The sequence below is a fragment of the Hemicordylus capensis genome, chromosome 3 (assembly GCF_027244095.1).
Source record: "Hemicordylus capensis ecotype Gifberg chromosome 3, rHemCap1.1.pri, whole genome shotgun sequence".
NCBI lineage: Eukaryota > Metazoa > Chordata > Lepidosauria > Squamata > Cordylidae > Hemicordylus > Hemicordylus capensis.
Genome location: NC_069659.1, coordinates 233,947,640 through 233,963,108, shown reverse-complemented (window position 1 = coordinate 233,963,108; position 15,469 = coordinate 233,947,640). Strand labels below are relative to the sequence as shown.

Genomic DNA, 15,469 nt, shown 5'->3' with positions numbered 1-15,469 from the left:
AACTGACCTTAACCATCACAGGCTCCTTCTCCCTATCTGCATATGGAATCCCCACTGCCCAATCAGGTGCTTCTGCTTGCAAACTCTGCATATGGAACCCCCACTGCCCAATCAGGTACTTCTCCTTGCAAACTCAGCCAATCACCTCCTTCCTACCACGTCACGCATGGCCCGTCTACAAGAAATAAGTATATAGATTTTATTGGGATAATTGATGAAGGGTGGTTTAGAATGTCATGCATACATCTATATATTTAATCCCCGTAGGTGTGCCTCTGTGGGGATGTGTCCAGGCAACCCAGCTGATTGTCTGGGCAGCGGAGCGGAGGGACGCACCTGATTGGCTGAGGTGCGTCTGTGGTGGAGGACAGAGGCGGCAGCGGGCCTTGCCAGGCCATGGAGGCCAGGGCAGTGGCGGGCCCGGCCTGGCCGCAGAGGCCGGTGGTGAGCCTGGCCCAGCCACGGAGGCCGGCGGCGGCAAGCCCGGCCTGAACGCGGAGGCCGGTGGCGGGCCCGGCCTGAACACGGAGGCCGGCGGCGGCCCGGCCGGAGACTGGGGCGGGGGGGGAGAGGTTGCCGGCGGCAGGCCCGGTCCAAATGTGGAGGCTGGCGGCGACGGGCCCAGATGCCAGGCGGCACTCGGCCGGGCCAAAGACTTGGGCGGGGGGAGAGAGGCGGCGGATCCGGCCTGGCGAGGAGTCCAGGCGAGGAGGCGGTGGCGGCCCAGCGGCGAGGTGGCGAGGAGAGAGGTTGCCGGCCACAAAAAACGCACAGATGCTCTGTGTGGGGGTCAGCTTGTACATGAGAAAAATGCATGGACAGGGAGGGAAAAGTTAGGCTCCACTGAAAATCAGCACCGATTTACACCCAAATACAGGTTGAGGATTAAAGGACTAAGTCTAAGAAGGCAAGTTTGATCTCCCCCATCCCCATTCATTTCCCTTCCCTGAATTCACAGCACTGATGCCAAATATTTAAGATGTGGAGGCCACAATGGGGAACTAAATTATGGATTTGCTCTTTCTCTCCACACTAGACTAAAAATAATAATTAAAAATAGCTCATTTTTAATGGCACCTTAATTCAGAACTATGCCAGCCCTGCATAATATGATGTTGTGGTTGTTAAATACCTAGTTTGGGCCCGGGGTATTTAAGAGAACGCCTTCTTCTTTGCTATGAACCACGCCACACACTGAGATCATCTGGAGAGGTTCCTCGGCAGTTGCTGCGGCTCGTCTGGTGGCTGGCTACTCAGGGACGGGCCTTCTCCATTGCTGCCCCGAGGCTTTGGAACACACTTCTTGCTGAAATAAGAGCCTCCCCCCATCTCTTACAACTTTTAAAAAGGCAGTCAAGACGCATTTGTTCACCCAGGCTTTTAATTAGATATTGTTTTAATTGTGTTTGTTTTAATAGTTTTAACATTTTAAATTTTAATTGTTGCAATGTTCTAATCTTTTTATCTGTTGTTTTTATTGTTTTGTTGTAAATTGCCCAGAGACTTGCGTTTCGGGCAGCATACAAATGTGTTAGAAGCCACCTAATGGTGCAGCAGGGAAATGCTTGACTAACAAGCAGAAGGTTGCTGGTTCAAATTTGCACTGGACAGTATGTTTCCCAGATTATGGGAAATACCTATATCAGGCAGCAGCGATATAGGAAGATGCTGAAAAGCATCATCTCATACTGTATGGGAGGAGGCAATGGTAAACCCCTCCTGTATTCTACCAAAAGATAACCACAGGACTTTGTGGCTCCAGGAGTCAAAATCAACTTGACACACTTTACAAATGTGTTAAATAAATAAAACAAATAAATAAACTGTGATCCAGGGACTACCAGTAATGCCTCTAATACACCTTTAGATATGCATTGAGACTGAAAAAAATAAAAGGAACAGGTTGAGGTTCATTTGGAGATTCCAATACATGCTGAAAAGGCAATCCACTTTTCAGTTTAAATGGAAAAGCAGCTTGCCTCTTTAACAGTAATAAGGATGCAATCCTGTGCACATTTACCGGTCGGTAGGGTCATTCAACAACAGAATAAGACTAACTTGCGAGTAAACATGAATAGGATCACCGATCGGGATTCATGTGTTGCAGCTGTGTGATCATAGGTGAAGTGACTTGCACACGGAACCTAAACACGGTCCGTGGTGGGAACGAGAAGCATTGAAATCGCAGGGATTTTATCCCAGTTTCCAAAGAAGTGTGCAAAGGATTAGAGAACCGGTAACATCTAAACATATTTCACGGACGTTGAACTGAGGGGACGTATTTGTGGATTTTGACATCTAAAATATGTCGCAAAAGCAATCGGGTAAGTGGAAAGTGATTTGTAAAAAAAAGCGAGACAATAAAAACCAGAGAAAATGAAAGTTTTAAAGGAGTCCATGGGCACGGAAAAAATACTTTTCGGGCTACAATCTTGTTTGTTCACTTACCTGGAAGTAAGCCAAAGTAGAGCTTACTTCTGAGAAAAGGCGTATAGGATCATTGGCTGCACCGGACTACAGTCAAGCCAGCGCCGGGAGAAGATCCCACTCCGGAATCTTCTGCCAGCCATGTTTTCTGACAAGCCTTGATTCGCTGTGCCTGAGGTTGGTGGGCCGTCGCAAGCTCCCTGCTGCCCCCCTTCGTCTTGCTCAGGCTAGCGCTCCGACTGTCGCCTGCCCCCCCTGGCGGAGCCCTCCTCCAGTCCCCCTAGCAGCTCCTGGGCTCCTCTGCGTGTGGGACACCTTGGCATTGTGGAAGGAGGCTGGACAGGGGTAGGATGCAAGTAGCTTGCTAGCAACAGCAGCACCCAGAGCGGGAGGCGGCGACAAGGAGTCTGCAGTGATGAGCGCCCCGCAGCAGTGGCGGCTGCCTCTTTGAGCCGGCTCTGCTTTGGTACCAACTTGGAGAGGAGGGAGCTGCCCAGCCTGGCACCGGAGGAATCCAGCGGCAGAGGAGACCCGCCGCCTCAGCTTCGCCTCCTTTTGCCTCTCTGGCTTCGAGTTGCCCAGATCCACGTCCCCAAAACGTGGCTGGAAAAGGAGGAGGCGATCCAGAGCTGGGAAAGTCTTGGGGCTTCGGGTAGGGAGGTTGGAGCCTTGGGAAGGCTTGCAAAGGGAAGAAGCAAAAGAAGAGGACGCCTCTAGAGAACAGGAGGAGGACGAGAAGGAAAGAGAGCGGGAGACGCAGCAGCCTGAAGCGGCGATGCCTTCTTCTTGGAACCGGGGAGTTTCTGCCCCCGGCGTGATCGTCCTGCTTCTAGTGGGCATTTGTCACCTGAGGCCATGCCACGCAGGTAAATGCACTGACCAAGCCAGCGTGGCTCGTGAGAACGCGAAGGGCCAAACGCGCGTTGTGGTTTGTGTCTGCTTGCTAGCGCAGCGCTTTCTCTGGGATTGCGCCTCTGGATGTGACTTGGGCTCCAAGGTGAAGAAAGGTGGAGGAGAAACACCCTCCTTTCCTCCCGTTCCATAGACTCCCCAAATCAGTAAAGTTTACGCTGGACTTTGCTATGTCTCCCCCCGCCGCCTCCCCCCACCCCGCTCCGTCTTCCCTTCTGCTTGGTCGGGATTCTGTGCTTATTTCAACGGCGTCAGGAATGCGAGCAGGACTTTAATAACAGGCTTGCAGGCAGAAAGCAGGGGGGAGAGAGCGAGAGAGAAAATAACTGCCTTTCTCTCTCTCCCTGTGGCGGCTCTCCCCTCCCAGCGCCAAGTATTTCTTTTCTTATTTTCTTTCGGTAATTGAAAACCAAAAACAATGTTGCTATTAAACTGGGCAGAGAGGCAAGCTGGCTTGTCTGGTTGGGGCGAATTATCCCGCTGATGTGACGGGATAGTTTCCTGCTGCTCTTGAACCTAGTGATTTAGGGGACGGGAGAAGAGGGAGGGAGAGGGGAAGGACACGGAGTTAGTATTTCGGTCGGCTTCAAGGACGTGCGGGTGGGGAGGGGGAGCGAGTAAGGGGGAGAAGTTCGAATGTCCGGAGTGGGAGTGGGAGGGGAGGGGGCGCGAACAAAGTGAAGAGGGGCCCGAGGTTTTCAAGTGCAAAGGATCCACGGCAGAGGGGGATGTTCAGAGAATTGGCCCTATGTATGTTTCCTCTGAGGGAGAAGTGCCTTTGTATTCCGTGGGGTTTACTCCCAGGAAAGCGTGCCTAGGATTGTAGCCTGAATATCACTCGAAAGCGTGCAAGATAGTCTGGGTTCTGATCTTTTCTTTAGAAAGTTCGTGTCTTCCAAAAGGATTGCTTTTGCCCGGTACACCTTGGAAGGTCTTTAAGGTCGGTGCTAGTATTATAGATAGGAAGGGGATGGGAGCATTGACTTTTCCCGGGATGCGTGTGGGAAGGCTGCCTTTCTTATTGTCCGATCTTGTGTACAGTTACTCAGAAGTAAATCTCGCAGATTTCTACGAGACGTATTCCAAGTTACTGTACATCAGATTCTGGCATGGAAATCGGCATGATTTATTTTTGAGTTTGCATGCATAGGATCATATTTACATTATCATTAAAAACAAACAGACGGGCTACAGGTTCCTCCCTAAGTCGCAGTGAAAGGAGACTCGTTCACTTATATGCTTTTGTATGAATGTAAAGCAAATTGATGGGGGAAGAGGCTGACCAAGCAGCCGGGGGTAATATTATCTTCACTGAAAACACCTAAGGTGTAATTTGGCCCTTAAACCCTGAAATGATGGGCTTGATTTTCCAGCTGCTAGCCATGTTGAATAGCCACACTGCCTGACTGTTTTCACTGAAACCTTTCAGTACCCCTTTCTCAAGTAAGAACACTGTAAAAATGTGAGCAGAAGTAACTTGGATGCTTTCAGTCCTAGGGAAATGGACCAAGATATAACCTGCCCTTGCTGAATGGCATCTTATTCTTGCTGATCTAAGACTGCTGTTCAACTAAATCGTCTGTTTCAGGAGACTGCTAATTTAAAGCAACTTTTACATGAAGTTCTCACATCCTTTCTGTTTGGAGTGCAATCCTGTGCACACCTTCTTGGGGTAGTGTGTCCTGTTGAATCCAGGTGACTTGCTTTCAACTCAGCATGCACAAAATTTGATCTTTAGGCCTGATGTGTGCAGTATGTGCCTTTTCTGGAAGTACATCTCATTTATTTCAGCGGGAACCATATAAACATAATGACATTAAAGTTGTGCTGTGGAGTTGGTGTCCACTCCTGGCGACCACAGAGTCATGAGGTTTTCTTTGGTAGAATACAGGAGGGGTTTACCATTGCCATCTCCTTCAGAGTATGAGATGATACCTTTCAGCATCTTCCTGTATCACTGCTGCCTGATATAGGTGATACCAGCAGGGATTCAAACCAGCAATCTCTTGTTCCCTAGGCAAGTTACTTCCCCGCTGTGGGTGGCTATAATATATATATATATAGGTGGTTATAATGACATTAGGTGGCTATAATGACTAGAGAGAGAGAGAGAGAGAGAGAGAGAGAGAGAGCGAGCTATAATATAGTGGCTATGACGACATTAGGTTTCAGTTTATATTGTAAGCTATCACAGCAGGATAAATCAAGAGGGCGGTGAAGGCTAGTTTCCTAAGTGGTGTGTACTGTGGTCCTATGTATGTCTGTTCAGAAGTCCTATAGGTTCTGTAGAACTTATTTCCACTTTCATTTAGGAAGAAAATTGTGTCTCTTTGTGTGCAATAGACAAAAGCAAAGAATGGCTTTTTCTCTCTCTCCTTAGGACAGTATTTAGAATTGCAGGTGGGTCTTTCTGGCTGTCAGAATAGGCCGCAACAGAAACCAATACTGGGTCTGGATGTGTGTTTGAGGGAAAGCCCAGGAGACTTGAGCTTACTTTTTAAAAAATGTGGACTGTCTCATTATTAGGGAGTGTGTTTCTCTGGGCTAGATACTTTATAAAGCTATAGTGTCTATTAGAGAGAGATTTCTTGGTGGAAAACCATGTCCAGTGTGATCCTTGTGACCACCTTGTGCAGTTGAATAGGTTGGAGTGCTGCAACCTTACTATAGCCCAGCAGACCTAAGGTGATTGGCTAGAAGGAAGGCGTTGCAAGTTATTTGTTTCCCAGGATGCTGTTCAGTCTCTGACTTGGACACTTTATGTTCCACAGTTTATCTCTGGCCCTCTTGATGGTGGTTTAGTAATAGAATTTGTTGGGTGGCCCTTTTTCATGTAAAGACATGCCCTTAGGACAAAGCATCTAAAGAAGATTTGGGTGAAAGCTGATGATGGGTCAGAATTCTTATAATTGACAGTAGTTGCTATGTATGTTGTACAGCTACTAATAAGCACACTGAGTGCATTGTTGTGAGAGTGCTGTTTGCTCTGGTTCCAAGGAACTCACTTGTAATTAACTAGAATACAATTATAATTTGCTCAGAGTCTGATGCTTTAAAGATGTATTTTGAAGTTGCAGTTAATGATAGGGGAGAGAGGGCCTATAGTGAACAGAGAACATTGTTTAAAGGGATTCTGGAATGTGAAATAGGAGCACTGCTTGAAGGACTTTTCGGAGTAGTATTTTATAGCATAGCATATCTATAATTGTAAAGAGGACTGAACCAAAGGAGTGGAGTTTTCCAAAGCAAAGTCTCTATTTTGCATTCCTTAAGCATCTTAAACATCTGTTGGAAGAAAGGAAGGTTTGAGTATGTGCTGCTAAGATCCCAGCTTGATGTAGGAGCTGGCCTCTTAAAAATTAATATTTATTGCCTTGAATAAGACTATTTAAGGATGGGCAACAATGGGAAAGGATAGGATGGCAGGCAGCTAAGGGTAGGAGCAAGTTGTTAGCTACCCCTGCTGATACCTCCAGCATTGAGCTGCATTTGAATCTTATTGATGTTTTCTTTTTCTGGCTGAGAAAAAGATAACCTTCTTGAGAATCCCATTCTTTTATTTAATAACCATGGTAGCTGGAAGTCTCGATTGCATTCCAGGCACAGGGGCTCCATACTGTGGGAATAATAGGATGAGTGAAGGCAATAATCATCACAACTCCAAGAATTACCTTTTAATTGCAGACCTTTGGTTCTCTGCTGTTGCCTCAAATGTGGACTTGAATTATATTCACCCTGCTGTATCCTCCAAGTTTGTGAGTTTGGCTGATGTAGGGCAGGCACTTTTCATTTTCTTAGCCCTTTCCAGCCATTGCCAAAGTTTTCCGTGTGTGTTACCAAGGTAAACCGGAAGGATCATGTGGTGTAGAAATGTAGACTTCTTTAAATTGCTACATCATCATCATCATTATTAATAATAATAATAATAATAATAATAATAATTCAATTTAAATCACAACATATCATTCAAACTCCATAATATGGAGCAAATAACCTACACAGACTCCTAGGCAGCACCAATTCTGTCATTTCTCTGAAGACTTAATGTGAGCTGGGACTTGGACCAATTTTCAATGACATGGGAACCGGTTAGTTTTTACTGCCAAACCTTAGCCTGTGATACTAGTAATAAAGTGCCACAGAACATATGCAGAGTGTATTTCCTTTGCTAGAATACACAAAGAATAATTTGCATATGGGCTGAATAAACAGGGCTTCCAGGCCATTGACTGCTGCTTTCAGTCAGGACTGAGGCTTCTTTAAAAACGAAGAAGGAAATAAACAAACAAGCCACTCATTGATTCATTCTGATTCCTTTTTGACAGCTGGCCTCTGACTCTGGATCCTGTACCATTTATCCATTGTAACCCTCCAGCGAGGGAGACATGAAGATACAGGCATGATGGTTTCCTTTTAAGTGCCGATATAAAAAAAAGATGTCTTCAACTGCACATCTCTGAACTCAGGAAATCATAAAGTTTGATGGCGGCAGAGTTTGGAAAATATCATCACTATAAATGTTAGGGGCTTGGAGTGCCCTGACAGGCAGTGACAAGCAAGACAGCTTGTAAGCTTCCTTTAAAAGGGCTTTGAAGCCTCTTTAACCTAACTGGCCATTTCCCTTCCACCTTGTAAAGCAGGAGGGTGCCGCTATAATGCAGTAGGTGCGGGGATGTGTCGCCAGACATGTCTGTGGCGTTTGTTTGATCATTGCCAGAAGCATCTTGTGGCAAGCAGCATGTCTTGAGAGAATATTGAAGGGAAACATTTTGTTGTAAAGTGTCATTAAGGTTGAAAGTCTACAAAGAGTCTCTTATTCAAGAGAATTCTTCCCCACCTCCAGTATTCCCAACTTGCTAACACAAATGGAAAAAAGTGATCTAATAATGCATAACTGTAGTGAAAGTGTGATTTTAGCAATATCATGCCTCATTTAGGAAATACGTTAAGCTTGGGGGTTATTCCATCTTTGGCGTATGCTCTCATTGTGTACTTTTAAATGTGGGACCAGACACTGACTAGTGACCTCCTGCTCCTGTGTTAACTAATGATTCAGCTATGTCACAATTATTCATCTTGGAATTCTCTTATTCTCACCTGCTTGCATTCTGTGTAGGGCTTGCAAGTCTATGCCACATCCCTGAGGAAAAGCAGGGGACAGCAGACACCAGAGGGAAGCTGTAGCCATTAATTCTTTTTCTGGCTGGCTGAACTAATGAGAGTTCAGAGAGCTTGACTGTTCACACTGGTTTCCTTGTATTGTAGTACCCATGAGGGGACTTAACTTTGTCTGCTGATGCTATGATTTTGGGATCAGCATGGTGCTAGACACTGCAACAACTACAGAAATCATGTGGCTGTTGGCCAGATATCTTAAGGCTGATCTATCTCTGCAGGAGAATTTCATGGTACAGGCCTCCTTGGAATATGTGATTTATGACATAAATGATGTCCCCCTATGTCAAACACACCTTGCACTTGAGAATTTGGGGCATAAGGAAGAAGAGTTGTAGCCTAGCCTTCTCCCCAAATGCTCATTTTCTGCATGCAGGAAACTCTCTCTTTTTAATCTATGGAAGGAACTTTCAAATCTATAACCATGCAACACCTGCATTTTCAAGTGTTGAAGCCCCAAGAGGCCGTTACCACGATATTGTTTGAATGTGTAGCTTTTAGCTTGTATAATTTGTACTAGATGGAGGTGGAAGGGAAATCAGGAATTGATTGTACACTCCAAATATATGTATATGTTGTACACTCCAAAATAAGCTTTGGGCCACCCCAAATCATACACCCATATGAGCAGGAGATTTTCCCCTGTGCAACTCACAAGCACCACATCTGGTCCAGTGTTCCCTCTAAGGCATGCACATGTGTACATGCTCACAAGTTTTTTGATGTCCTCTCTGTTAATTTTAGATCCTGCTCAGGTTGAATCAGGAATGCCCCACTCTGAATGCATGTGCACATCCACACTGCCTTGATATTGCCACCCAGAACAAAATTCATTCTGCACACAGATGAAAAAAATTAGAGAGAACACTGGTCTGGTCCATGCTTTGTTTCTGCATAGAACACTGCCCAACACATTTCCCTCCACTCCAGGAATGTATAATAGTCATATAAAGGGACAAGAAACTAGTGTCATGCTGTACAACCCAAATAAGCTTTGAACCACACAAAATCACGACCAACAAATATGACCTTGAATCTCCCCCCTACAAGACACACAAGCATTGTGCCAAGTCCAGTGTCTTATTGTTGAACAGGACACTGCCAAATGTATGAAGAGGGCTACAGTCACATTCAGAAGTCAACCAGTGTACTGAGGCAGTGTGTTTGACAGTGTCCTGTGCCCCCCACCCCCCAAAAAAGGTCTTGAGTTGGACATGATGCTAGTGCATCTGGTAGGGGAGAGTCTCTGGTTGTGTGGGTGGGTGTGATCTGGGATGACTCAAAGATTATTTTGGGGTGTAGAGCACCTGATATTTAGTTATATGTGTTGCATGGGGGCATATGACATAATTTAAATCTGGATTTGGGGTGCAGTGGCATGGAAATTTATTCAGGCTGCTCATGCAACTCTTTTCTCCTAGTGGTCAGATGTGGGGTAAGCGGAGTCTTCTCTTTCTTTTCCACAGTAGCTGTGGTGAGGGAGAACTGGGCTCAGGGACAGCAGAGCCTTTAGTACAGTGTGCCTAGCCCCTTGTCTTCCCTTTACTGACCAGCTTGGGGATGAAAGGAAGCTCCAAACAGGCATTGGCAGGATTTGGGAACTGTAGAGAAATGGGCCCTGGGACTTCTTATATTCTGCCTCTGTGCATCTCCTCTTGCAAGAATTTATCAGTTGTGCAGAAGGAAAAAGGAGGGCAAAACAATGAAGTGTTAATTTTCCACCCCATGAATTTCATAAGAAACAAAATGACTAATTTGTTTAAGTTTGCAAACAGGGGAGAGAGCAGAGGGATATGTTTGATCTTCTGAACTACTGAAGCCACAAAAGAAACTCTGCATAGAGAGCCTTTTCCTATTTCGCTGTTCCTAAAGGAATCGGACATGGGAGGGATGTTCTCTCTCCAGATGAAATGTTTTCCAAATGCTTTCTCTTTCCTCCCATCCTCCTCAGCCTTCTCATGGTATCTATGCTTTCCAGTTTCATGAAGCAGCTAAGAAGTCCATGTACATAGACTTGCTCACTTGTAGACATTTAGAGCATTTTTTAAAAGATGCCATAGCCCTGCCTTGGGATGTGGGGAAACCTTCTGAGAAAATTCTTGTCTTCAAACTTCTCTTTGAGAGGAAGCCTGAAATTTATCTCTGAGAATCTGAAATCCTCTTTCACATCTCACTTTGGAGAAATGTTGGTTTCCCCTTCTGCTACCACCCTACCACCACCATGAAGAAGTCAGAAGACTTTTCCAGAGCTTCCCTCGGTTCCTCCCCGCCAGCTGTGGGGTTGAACCTGGATCCTAGCCACTTGCTGTCCACTCTGAATTTATATATAGCACTTTGCAATGTACAGAGTGCTCTAGAATCTTTCGATTATTCAGCCTCATTGATTTAATTGGGATTCTTAAGTGCTTAATAGTCTCTAAGGATTGCACCCTTCCTGCCCCGCCCCCTCAGCCTCTCAACAACATTGTGAAGTTGACCATTATTAAGTCTCCTCTGGTAGTTTGGGCTACTGAGGCAAGAGTGGCTTTTCCTAATAACGGAACCCAGGCCTCACAGATCCAAGCATAGATGACTATCCATTGCGCCTCTCTTTCTCATTCTCATACAAAAACTGAATTACTATGTTAAGTAAAACATAACTTAGGAAAAGTGTCAAGGAAGTATGAACCATTTGAAGGCTGGAAAGACAGAGTGAGAGCACAACATTTCTTTTTACACAGAGAATATTCCCCCCTGTTCTATGTATTGCAAGAAGAAGGGCTGTGGAGAACTGTATTCATCATGGAACACTTTTTTGGAGACAGACAGTACAGATGTGCATAGCCTTTAAATAATGCTTTCCCTTGTGGTGCTTTGAGCTTGCAAAACTGTCATTCCCATTCAAGTAATGGTGGATTGATTTCAGATGGCAGCACATAATAAGAAGGAACTATCATGAAAGGTGATGGCCTGTCTCCAGTCTTGTACTTCACTTGTTCTCTAGGACTTCTCAGAGATGATAGACAGAGGTTCTGAGAGCACATCAGCAAGTTCTTTGAGGAGAAGATGGAGGCAAAATAGGAGTTAAGACGTTCTGCCTTCTCTTTGTCACCCATTAACATTTCACCACCATTGCTGAGCAGCCGGTCTGCCTTTCCTTCCTCTTCCTTTGAACATAACTGAACATGTCCTTAGCGTCTCTTGCCAGCCTGAGCTTGTTCTGAGTTTTAGCTTTCCTGACACTGTCCCTGAAAGCTTGGACTCCTAGATCCAAAGGAGCTCGTAACATTTTGGGCTGACTGTGGAATTTTGGTCTGATTTCTAGATCCAAAGAAAATGTGTCAAGGCCTGCTATACAAATTGCAACTTTTTAAAAAAAAACACAGGAACTTGCGTTCTCCCACAGGACAGTGGGAAAAGATGTAGCCACTGCATACTTCTTCTCTTCCAGTGGCCCCTTCGCCCACCTACCCATCCACCTTCCTTCCTTATTTGCTGTTGACAAAGACTGTAGCCCTGCTAGCTGCCACAGACAGGGGAGGAGAGTGCATATAGGGGAATGGTGGAAAAACATGGCAGGGGATGCAGCTCTTCTGCCACTGCCTTGGAACCTCTTAAAGGGATAGGCAGACATTCAGAGTTGTGATGGCAACTCTATACAGTGGTCCCTCAACTTACAAACTACTCGACATAAGTATTTTTCGAGTTACAAACGGCAGTTTTAGATCCGGTTTTAGATGCGGTTTTTTCGACTTACAAATTTTTAGATGGGGTTTCCTCGACTTACAAATTTTTAGATGGGGTTTCCTCGACTTACGAATTTTACATGCGGTTTCCTTGACTTTCCTGCCTGTTTACTGCCTGTTTATTCTTGAAAAGAAATGTTCCTGTGCAGTTTGCAAGCCTTACTGGGGGTCTGGGTCTTTTTTCTAGGCTCCGGAACGCATTAATCCGTTCCCAATGCATTCCTATGGGAAACCGCTTTTCGACTTACGAATTTTTCGACTTACAAATGTGCATTCGGAACGGATTAATTTCGTAAGTAGAGGGACCACTGTATTTGTTTTGTTTTGTTTTTCAGTTACAATTTGGAAAGGTGTCAATTTCCCTCTTTTAACCACTATTGAAGTAACATACAGGTTCACAGACCACAAGAATTGAAACAATTCATTCAGACAAAAAATCAGGCAAAACAAGAAAGCACCACCATCATCATCCTCCATCAGAGGTCTCATTAATATCTCAATACAGTAGGCCACCACCCTGTTAACAAACAGCTGGGATCCAGTGTGGTGTGACACCCCATGAGATCTGAACCTGCAGACCTCAGGGATGTGGTTGAGTCGTTCAGTGGGATGGGCACTCTGACTCATTTTAATGGTAGTCTGCATATTCTGAACTAAACCCTGTGCTTTGCATTTCCAAGCATGAAGAATCCTGGATTTTGCTTTGCCTAAGCCCTACTTGGACATTGTGTTATACATCTGTTCAGGTGTCTGTGCATGTGCACATGTGTTTGTGTGAATGACTGTACATTTCATTTTACAAGTGAATCTGGGTACAGACTCCCTCAAATGCAGAATACAGATAGGATGTGTAGTACTGTATGTGCGTTGAGCATAATGTGTGAATATGGATCTGTATGTGTGTACACTGTACACAGATTGTACATACACTGAGAATAACATGTGGATAGGGCTTGCCATGTCAGGATGCTGTTTGAAGCTAGAAATGAGAACAGAGCTTTATCTGTTAAAATCAGGGGGAGTGTTTTGGCTTTGTTTTTGGAATAAAGCTCATGCTTGAGTTGAAGTCCCTTGCAATTGTGATATTGTGCTGTTCTGATTACATGTTTTTGTTGTTGCTTTGTTAGGAGTGGCATGTGATGCTCAGTACAAGTATTGCAGCCTCTCCTGAGTATGTTTGCCAGCTCTCATTCCTCCCTCCCATCTTCCCCCTCCCCACCATGGCAACACCATGTGGGCTGCGTAAGCAGCTGTGAAAATCTGGGGTGGGATGCTGTGAATGTGACTGGCACACTCTTGCCAGCAGGAGTGTGAACCTGTGATTGTTGATTACAAGGTAGTGCTCTTGTTTGTATTTGATGAGCATATGGGCTTTCAGAATGTGTTAAAAATAAAATGTAAAAAGGCATACCCATGTTTATCCTGCTTGATAGAGGAGGAATCTCAGGGGGCCTGGGGCTGAAATAGCAGCAATGCAATGTTGTATGTGTGACTTCAGAACTATGTGAAGAGACTGTGCTCTGCTTTCTGTCTTCCGTCTTCATGCTTTGAGTTTGCTTTGAAACTTGGTGCTGCATATTGCATGGCAGGGCAACAAGCAGTCTCTGGATAAAAGCCTGGGAAAGGAACCTGCCATCATGCGGCAATCCAATAATCTGTTACCATCTTAGTTCCCAATCAACACTTGAAAATAATATTGAGATTTATAATAATATTAGTTCGCATTTAATTTCTTGATTGTATACTAGATTCATAAAGATCAGGGATTCCTAACCTTGGATCCTCTGATGTTTTTGGATGACAACTCCCATCATTTCCAGCCACAGTGATGTTGTTGTGGCTGGGTAGTCCAACAACATCTGGGGACCCAAGCAGTGTTCTCTCTAATTTTGTTCATCTGTGTGCGGAATGCGTTTCGTTCTGGACAGCAATATCCAGTGTTCACGCACGCACATTCAAGGTGGGGCTTTCTTGATTCAACCTGAGTGGGATCTATAATGGACATCCATTAGAATCCAAGAACTTGTTAGTGCGCATGCATATAGCGTGCATATAATGGACATCCATAAGCATCCAAGAACTTGTGAGCGCGCACATGTGTGCACCACTTACAGGGAACCTAAGGCTGGGAACCCCTGATCTACGTTAATCCAAGAGGGATGCCTCAACTATTGTGTCACTCTTGTTGTTGTAATGTCCTGTTAATGTCCTGCAAAGGAAACCAGAATGACCTGATAATCAGTGTGATCAGAAACACACTGATAATATAATATTATCCATAATATTAGGGAATTGACAGAGCATTCTACATGCTCCTTGCCATTTTGTGTGCTGGTCTTTCTTGCTGCTGGGGATGTGCTCATTTTCCTACAATAAAAAACAGGTTCTACTGCTTCTTACTGCACCACCAACTGGAAATACTTAGAAAGGTGACACTTGTATCTGCATATATGATTTGGGGGAAAGCCAGCCTGACTGCATGTATAACACAAGTGGTTGAATGGGCCAGCAGCACTGGGGTTACTAATAAAGCAGTGCAGAATTCAAAATGTGTGTCCCGGGATCCTTTGCTAACATTTCAAGCGGCTGCAGGTGCAAGATATCACAAGACAGCCCTGGCTTGGAGATTTCAGTGCCTGGTCTCCAAGGCCCTTTTACCAGCTGCAGGCCACCCAAGTCCAGTGTTCCCTCTAACAGGGATTCCCAGATGTTGTTGACTACAACTCCAGAATCCCCAGCTGCAATGGCTTTTGCTTGGGAATTATGGGAGTTGTAGTCAATAACATCTGGGAATCCCTGTTAGAGGGAACACTGCCCAAGCCTTCTCTAGATTAATGCATTGACTTATTGGTTCTCATTCATTGACACCTTAGTTCCATATTCATGTTCTGGTACTTAAATGTATACTGTGTTTTCAGAGCACCTTACAATTTTGACTGTTAGTCCTCAAAATAAATCTGCGAGATAGATCACCATCACTCCCATTTTACAAGCTAAGATTAGAAGATGCCAATTGGGGAGTTTCAGGCACAGAGTGCTTCTCAAATTCAGTTGTCTGCTCACCAGACCTCAAGGAACTGCTTGGTGTAAATTAACATATTTTGAAAAGAAGTGCAGTTCAGCCCTAAATGTTAATGAGCATATCTATATATATAATTCTCCTGGGTGTGCCTTTAGAACGTGCGTCCCGGCAGCCCAGCTGATTGGCTGGGCTGCGGGGGCGCCTGATT

General features: G+C 45.0%; 1 protein-coding gene across 2 annotated transcripts in view; it reads left to right on the top strand.

The window, feature by feature from the left end:
* The first annotated feature begins 2,766 nt into the window (after nt 1-2,766).
* Nucleotides 2,767-15,469, top strand: part of UNC5B (unc-5 netrin receptor B) — a 239,099-nt gene continuing 226,396 nt past the window's right edge. For both annotated transcript variants that reach the window (XM_053311249.1, XM_053311248.1), the window contains exon 1: nt 2,767-3,293. In XM_053311249.1, coding sequence (XP_053167224.1) covers nt 3,203-3,293 — 91 coding nt within the window. In that variant the 5' untranslated portion in view covers nt 2,767-3,202. The remainder of the gene's footprint in view (nt 3,294-15,469) is intronic.